Source organism: Rhamphochromis sp. 'chilingali', assembly GCF_963969265.1.
Source record: "Rhamphochromis sp. 'chilingali' genome assembly, chromosome: 7".
NCBI classification, from domain to species: Eukaryota; Metazoa; Chordata; class Actinopteri; order Cichliformes; family Cichlidae; genus Rhamphochromis; species Rhamphochromis sp. 'chilingali'.
In genome coordinates this window covers 4,262,301-4,270,887 of record NC_137934.1, presented here as the reverse complement: position 1 = coordinate 4,270,887, position 8,587 = coordinate 4,262,301, and the positions used below count along the sequence as shown (strand labels likewise).

General features: G+C 37.8%; 1 protein-coding gene across 1 annotated transcript; it reads left to right on the top strand.

Annotated features, from left to right (window-relative positions):
* Positions 1 to 3,964: 3,964 nt before the first annotated feature.
* Positions 3,965 to 6,763, top strand: iapp (islet amyloid polypeptide). Its single transcript, XM_080887481.1, has 5 exons — positions 3,965 to 4,025; positions 4,178 to 4,326; positions 5,556 to 5,652; positions 5,901 to 6,041; positions 6,131 to 6,763. The coding sequence occupies exons 3-5, from the start codon at positions 5,573 to 5,575 to the stop codon at positions 6,303 to 6,305; spliced, it is 396 nt and encodes a 131-aa protein (XP_080743607.1). The 5' UTR covers positions 3,965 to 4,025; positions 4,178 to 4,326; positions 5,556 to 5,572; the 3' UTR covers positions 6,306 to 6,763.
* The last annotated feature ends 1,824 nt before the right edge of the window (positions 6,764 to 8,587 follow it).

The window sequence follows — 8,587 nt, the reverse complement described above, 5'->3', positions numbered from 1 at the left end:
AGATTACTTCAACTTCTTGAAAAAAAATGTTCTTTTGTGTAAATAAATGGATGTTTGAATGACTAAAATTATTTTTGCATGTATACACAGTACAGACTTTGAATGGAATGCATTTGTCTATAAATGCAGTCATAGAGATGTAATGAAATTGTGAAACGTTTGGGCATGGCAGCAACACATTCAGAAAGTTTGCCTTCAAAGTAAAAGCCCTGAGGCACAACGTTTACTTTGAAGGCAGTCCATCTCCATTTCTGGTTTGTGACACGATCTTTCAAGGTTTTTTTTTTTTTTTTTTTACAGCTGGGCTTGTAAGTAGCAAGTATTTGCCTGAAAAATGGGAAAAACCTCAGGGAACCACAGTTCTCTTTCCCTTTTTTATAGATAATATAAAGTCATCTTCTATGTACAATCCCAGTTCCAAAAGGTTAGGACATTTTAAAATGGAAATCAAAACAAAATGCAATGATTTGCAAATTCCATAAACCACAAAAATGCTAGGTCATTTTGAATTTGGTGGCAACAACACGTCTCCAAAAGGGTTAGTTTACCTGACAACAGCTCAGTAACATGATTCTGTATTGTAATAAAAGCAGGTAAGAGAGGCAAAGCTTCTCAAAAGTAAAAAAGGTCAGAGGTTTATCACTATGCAGTAACCAAAAAACAAAAAAAGAGTATCTCCAGATTGTGCAGCAATTTCAGAATAATTTTTCTCAACATGAAATTGTGAGGACTTTAGGACAAGCCTGAAAAAACATATCAGGTGCCTGTGATCTTCAAGTGGCACTGCATTAAAAACAGGCATGATCACTGACCGTGCCATCCAGAAATGCAGCCCTGTCATGCAAAAAAGAAGCCATAAGTGAACATGATCCAGAAACATTGCTGTTGTCTGTGGACCAAGGCTCATATAAAATGGACCAAGGCAAAATGGAGAACTGCTCTGTGCTGAGACAGACCGACCCTTGAAATACTTTTTGGAAAACATGGAGCCCAAATACTTCAGACTGAAAAGCAGACTTGTCATTCAGGAGGAATATGTGGAAATGTGTCATGAATGTTGAAAACGTTTTAGAGGAATATATTTTTAACCCTAAGGCCAATTCGAAATTGTATACTGCATTTGTTTCAGTAGCATGGCTTCATAGTAGAAGAGTCTGGATGCTAAACTGGAATGCCTGCAGTCAAGATCTTTTATCAACTGAAAACATGATGAGATGAAAAACATTCCAAACAAGGAATATTGATACGTTTTAGGGGATGGGGGGTATTTTTAGACTGTACGGTGAGGCTCAAACATCAAGGTGAAGTACAAAAGACTAGATCACAAATGTAGCTGCTAAATGTGTCTTTGTTTTCACCAGCTGTTTTGACCAGTGTAAAAATCTGTGTGCTTGATTTTGCGTCAGGTGGGAAAAGGTTGAAAAGAAAAAACACTCCAGAGAGGTGTGAGAGAGAGTTGCTGTGTTAAGAGTTGTGTGAAATGTACAACCAGCCTATGCTGTTAAGCTCCGGGCAGCAGGAGAAAATAAAAGTATTTTTAGGTGCAGATCCTCAGTAGGTTTTGTCCCTAAGCTTGAATCTTTCATGTCACATTTGGTCTTTTGAACAACAATTCCTAATCAGATTTAAGTTTAGGCAAAATTGAGGACTTGTTTTGCGCACAGAAGTATGTCTTAAAGTATGTTTCTTCTCATTAGCAGAGATATTTTTACAAATACCACTGAAATATGAGGGTTTCTCTGCACTTATGCACGCTGTCCAAGAAGAAAGAAAACACCAGAATCGTAACTTTATGCATAAGACTGCTTGATGTACAAGAGATATTTAGTAGGAAGGTAAAAATGCATTCACAAAGCAACAAAACAAAACACCTTCCTGACTAAGATGTCATTAATGCAATTAATTCAAAAAACATGCTATTTGGTTTCCATGTAGAGGTAGATGTTGGTGACGTCAAGTGTTTATTTTTATCTGTGGATGCATCACGGGCCAGAGAGTTGACACACACAGGTTTCGTGTGTGAGTGCTCCTCCCTCGAATAAACAAAAGTGATGAAATCATGTGACCAAAGAGTTTTCCCACACCAATCAGGTAATGCATCGTGCCAAACTGCCCATGTGACAGTAGTTAACTACAAACATGGAAACATTTCCAGGCGTCGATGCTCTCAGTGCAAACAAGTCATAGCACTGCGCTGCTGGCACTCCTTGCTTACGTCCGAATGATTCTCCAGTGAGGTTTCATCCCACTTAGATTCAGTGCTACAAGAATACTAATGAACCATGCTGACCATATTTATTGATGCTTACAAGCAGAAATCTCTGCACTAAAAGTGAAAGGGAGAAAAACTGGATTAAACAGGATTTGATGAAGCTTGTGAAGGTTCACTTGGTTTTGTGTGAGCTTAGTTTTTGTGCTAAATCAAACTGTAAGGTTGGACTTCTCGCATGTACAAAATCAATCCAAGGCACCACATGATGACATGACTTGACTCAATGTTTTCCAGGACTTCCATTAAAAAAAGAAAATTTCTTTTCTCTCTTCTTCCTCAAAAAGTTGTAAATTACCAAAAGTCCTGAGGCACAAAATCTCTGGTATATAGCTAAATCAAGTAATTGTTTTCGGACTCTCACGTGATTATGCATTAATGTAAATAAATCAGTCACAACTTTGAAACTTTGAGCTGATATTGTGCAAAGAAATAATAAAAACCCATGTAGCTGCAGAGGAATCAGAAAAATATCCTGTCACTGTCTCTGCAGTTACCTTTTTTTTTTTTTTTGAAGCTTACAGGAAACTGGCGGAGGTGTTCATCAGACCGCAGTGGGTTTGGGGGTGTTATACGTCCATTAAGAGTGCACTATATGTCTGTTAGCTCAATCTGCGGTGAAAACCACTAGCACTTACCAGCAGCCTGCTGCCTGTGCTGGCATCTCCCCAGTGAGATAGTAGGATGCTCTCTTTGGCTCACCAGTAACAATAACTATGACATTAAGAGTCATGCACTGTTGTTGTGAAACTGATGGTCTTTTTTTTTTCTTGCAGTGTTTTATGAGTACATTTTTATGAGATATCTTTCTGTGAAAACCACAGCTCATCAGAATTGTCTATTTGTATTTGCTGCTTATTTTCAGTAGATTTATATAAATGTGTGTTATATTAAAACATACTATATATACAGATTTATAATACATATTACATTACACATTACTTAATAACATGATTATCAGTTCAAAGGGAGGCTGATATTCCCTGATTGTAGATGGGAATTTTTTCACACTATCTGTCTAAGTGCACCTTATCGTTCAGTAGCTTTTAGAACCACCTTTAGCAGCAATAACTTGAAGTAATCATTATCTGTGTGACTTTATCAGTCTCTCACATTCCTGTGGAGGAATTTTGTCTCACTCTTCTGTACAGTGTTGCTTGCGTTCATTGATTTTTGCAGGCATTGATTTATGCACAGCTCTCTCAGCATTTCAGCCAGGTTGAGGTCTGGACTTTGACTGGACCATTGTAACACGTTCATTGACTCTGTGAGTCACTGCAAGGTGCCCAGGTAACGTGGCTGTAAAATGCATATTGTTTACTTAAAAGAAAACAACTTAATATTTGCTTATACAGTCTTTAGGAAACTAAATAAGAAGATGCAACTACTAGTCTAGTTTTCAACTTGTCACACTGTTGGGTTGTGCGGTTCTAAAGTGTCTCAAATTTTACCATCAATTCATTAATTAATACTGTGTTGCTTGTGACACGTCCCATCAAAATAATGAGGCACCATTTATTATTGATGATAATTCATCTTCACATGTTTTATTCATCGTCGTTGAAGCCCAGAGGAAGGCGCTAAGGCCAGAGTTTGGTGACCTACAGTAAAAGTTCACTACATGTCTCAAGGTAAATAGGAAGACAGCCTGACAGTGTTCTTCTCCCTGGTGTGGGTTTGTGGCGGGTCAGTCCCATCACGGCAGCTGATGACAATAGTGACGACTGTGATGATGAGGATGGTGACGTATGCAGACGTGCGTGTGTTTGTGTCTGTGTACTGTGATTATCTTTCGTTCTTTTTTTTTATTCTGCTCATGTGAATATTAAAGAGTGTACATTACGGTAGAACCGAGTGTTATATGACATGTATAAGACCCGCTTTATTCCCTACCCCACCCTTTTGTAGATGAAAATGCAAGGCTATATTTGGAGAGAGCTGATGTCACAAGTGGTTTGAGCAGAGAGCCTATAACTGTTGCAGTCGGCTTGTGTGACAGTCTGACAAACCTTGGAGAGCTCCAGTAGCAGACTGGGATCTAGCCAAGACTACAGAAAGTGAGTATTTTGTCTTTCCTATGGCTTGGATGTCTTTTTCCCCCACAGGTTTTATTTATAGTTGTTAATGAGGTGCTAGAAGAAACTGACATTTATCTCAGTTTTTATATAGTAACATTTTTCTTTAAAAAATTAAAAAGGGAATATTTTAGTAAGTCTATTTCTTGCATATTTTTTAAGTAAGTAAAAGAGAGGTTAGAAGATTAAGTAAAAGATTGAAATTCACATAGAGCACAGGGAAATGTGTAGATGAAAGCTACATTAAGTTAGATGATTCTGTGGAAATATAACTAAGACTGAAATGTACAAAAACGGAAAAAAAACAAACTATTTATTTTAAAAAAAAAATTATGTGTTGTTCTGTAAACAGATGTAACAGTGAGATTGCTGCTACTATTTTCATACGACTAACACAATAAAAGACTTTGTCATCATTTGAACACATATGCAGCTGATTAATTAGTAATGAAATGTTATAAAATGATGTCATTATAATCTAACATTTAAGCTACTCATCAAATTTGGATATATATTACAAAATAATATATTCTTAATTACTTTTACTTCAAAATCAAATCCCGAAAATATTGCACCCTATACTAAAATTGCACATGGTCAGGACATGTTTATATATTTAAAATATATCCAATGTGAATAAAATGATGCGTGCATGTTCAACATTTAAAGCTGGTGCCATTAAATTACCTTTAAGAAACCAGTACTGGCAAATGTACTGTCCTAGTTGAAGTAAAATTCTAAATGAATCCATCCCATATTGTTTTTGCAAAGTCAGCTCAAGTGTTCCTTCAGATTTGCATTTAAAAGCAACTATATTCTAATTATTGTGCTGCACGTTGCTGAAGTTGAAATAATGTCAGCATTTCCAGGAACAACAAGCTTTGTTTTTCAGACTGCTCCTGCTTGAAAATGTCTGCTTGCTCCATTTTATGGTGGAAAAATCCCAGTATCAGATGAGTCGATACCATGGATTTAATTGCTTTTAAAACTATTTCAAAGATTTTTTTAAAAAATGCATTTTTGGCAATCTAACTATAACTTTATTGCATTTTTTTTCAAATATAATTTAACATAGCTTAACACTTATGTTAGACCCTGACATCTATTTTGATGATGTACCTAATTTGTTGGGAATCAGACAAAACTATCACACGTCTCACTGGTTTTCCCTGAAGCACAATAAACAAATGTAACTCCTGTTGTGTTTGCAGGTAATCACGCTTACAGCATGTATCACCTCAGGGTGCCTGTGCTTCTTCTCATGCTGCTTGTGCTGCTGCACTGCATCACCGCTGCCCCAAGCTATAGGTAAGCCAACACATTCAAAGCAGAGAGCCGAGGTGCAGGAGAACTTTGGCTTTCATTTGGCTCAAATGTTGATAATCAAAGATGGAAACCAACTGTGCTCATTTGTGGGGAAAGTGTTTCACTGTGCAGGGAGAAGTGGGGCTGGAGCTAAGTGGCCACTTTCTCTCCTTGTTCTCGGGAGTTGTGGATATCTTCAAGAGCCTATCATCAATGTCAAATGGTTTAGCCCTTTGTCCTCTGTGATTCAGGTACTTCAGTCCCAGCTCATCCAGCGAGCAAGAAAGCGATCTCCCAGATAGCGAAGCCTGGTTGCTTCCCGGGCTAATCTCCAACCCATTTCTCAGCCTCGTGGGTACACGGCCACGAAGGGGGCTCACAGCTATGAACAGGTAGCAGCATTATTGCTTGATTTCATTTTTAAAAAGTTGAAATCTACGAGTATTTTTGTGGTGTTTCTTAATATCTGTGCTTTTCTTAGTCACCATATAGAGAAGAGAAAGTGCAACACAGCCACCTGTGTCACCCAGAGGCTAGCAGACTTCCTGGTCCGTTCCAGTAACACTATTGGTACTGTGTACGCACCAACCAATGTGGGATCTGCCACCTACGGCAAAAGAGGCCTACTGGAGCCTTCAGGCTACGTGAATCTCTAGTGCCAACTGAGGAAACTCCACAGCATTTGCAGCAATCCTCACAGCTCTGATGATATAACCAATCATGTAACAATGATTGTGAGAATGACATATATATAATGATGGCAATGATCACAGACTTTTCTTGATTACTTTCTTAACTTAAGAAACAGTGCCTTTGATTTAAAACATCACTGTATATTTTTTTCTGCCTTTTTGTGTGTTGTGGCTTCATATGTTGTTGCACAATGGCATGATGGGAATAATAATAATAAAAAACAACCAAATGTTAAAGTAATTCATGGGAAATAAAATAAAGGAAAAACATGTAAAGCAATATAAAATAAATGTTATTTGTTGTTTTGATAATAAAATTGTAAAAAATATATATATATATTTATATTTTTTAAAACCTTTATGCATTTTAAGCCACATTATTGTATTAGAGCTGCACGCAGGAGCTGTGAGCTGTTAGCATCCATCTGATGAGTACAGAAAACGTTTTCTTTCAGGAGATGTCCATTAATCAAATAAAAGTATTTCACTTTGATTATGAGCAAACTCTGAAAGTTGCATTGCCACTGGAATAAACTTAAAAATGAAGTAGCCATCCTATTTCACGCAGCTCATTAATTCACCCAGCTCCATAACACCAAGAAATAAACAACTCACGTTTGCCATAACGTCAAGCTTTCATGAGGAACACAGCAGCCAAAGAAACTCAGAGGAAATGCTGATAATTCAGCCCCAAATTCAATCTCATCTTTCACTCTCATCACAAGCAAACGATGGTTCAGCATTTTGAGAATAACACTTGTTCACTTTCTTGCTAGACAAGATAAACACCACTTTCATTTCTGTAAAACAAAAAAGTCGTATATGTTGCTGACGCAAGCAAATGCTCAAGACACACAAAACAGGGGAAGCGGTAGGAACTTCTGAGGGACTTTTAACACTAAATAATTAGTCTGACTTCCTGGTATTATGAAATGCAGAAGCTTATGAGGTACCATTTTCTTCAAATCATTTTTAGTGCCTGTTATTTGAGTCCATATCAAACCAACTTTGCACATCAATGCCATGAAGACGATGCACCCCAAAGCATCCAAAAAGTACCTTAAGTGGCGTGCTATGAACTCATCGGCCACCGTATTATCTACACCTTCTTAGTCCTTCGTTAAAGCCACTTTTTTTTTCAGGACACTCTTAATTCTTCATGGAAGAGATTCAATGAGTTTCTGGAAACATTCCTTAGAGTTTCAGGCCCATATCGACATGACAGCGTCACACAGTTCCTGTAGATTTGTTAGTTGCACGTCCATGATGTGACTACACCTTTTCACTATACTGTTTAAGTACAGGGAACTCATTGTCAAGTTTGAGATGATTTGTGACATGATGCTGAAAACAGCAATCAGAAGATGGGTACACTGTGGTCATACAGGGACGGACATGACCAGCAACAATAGTCAGACTGTGGTGTATAAATGTTCAGTTGGTACTAAGTGTCCCAAAGTTTGCTACACCATTACAACAACACCAGCCACACTGATACGGGGAAGGATGGATCCATAGTTTGATGTTGCTTACAGCTAATGTCACAGCAAATAATTGAGACTCATTAGACCAGGCAAGTTTATTCCAGTTTTCCAATTTTTGTGATCCTGTGGGAATTCCAGTCTCAGCTGTGACAGAAATAGTACCCGATGTGGTTTCCTGCTGCTGTAGCCCATCTACTTTGTGACTTGATGTGCTGTGCATACATAGATATTCTACTGCATACCTTGGTTATAACAAGTGGTTATTTGAGTTACTGTTCCCTTCCTATCAGCTCGAGGCAGTTTGGCCATTATCTTCATTTTTACCCAGAGAACTGGATGTTTTATATTTTTCAGACCATTCTCTACAAAAATCCTAGAGATGTTTGGGACCATCCCAAAGATCAGCAGTTTCTGAAATACTCAGACCAGCCTCTCCCGTCCCAACAACCATGCCACTCTCACAGTCACTGTCATATTTATTCTGATGCTCGGTTTGAACTTCAGGAGTAGACTCAGTTGTTGCCATGTGATTTACTGATTAGATATTTGTGTTAAGGAACAGCTGAACAGGTGTAGCAGAGAAAGTGACCAGTGAGTGCAGGTTTATAGTTTTTATATTGTACCTTACTTCAGTATGTAACCTTCAGTATGTAATATTGCACAGTATATACTTCAGGTGACTAATTTGATTTATGCTACAGTGTAATCAGATTCACAGCTCTTCATCATCATCATCATCATCATCATGGCCCTCTTCATTAG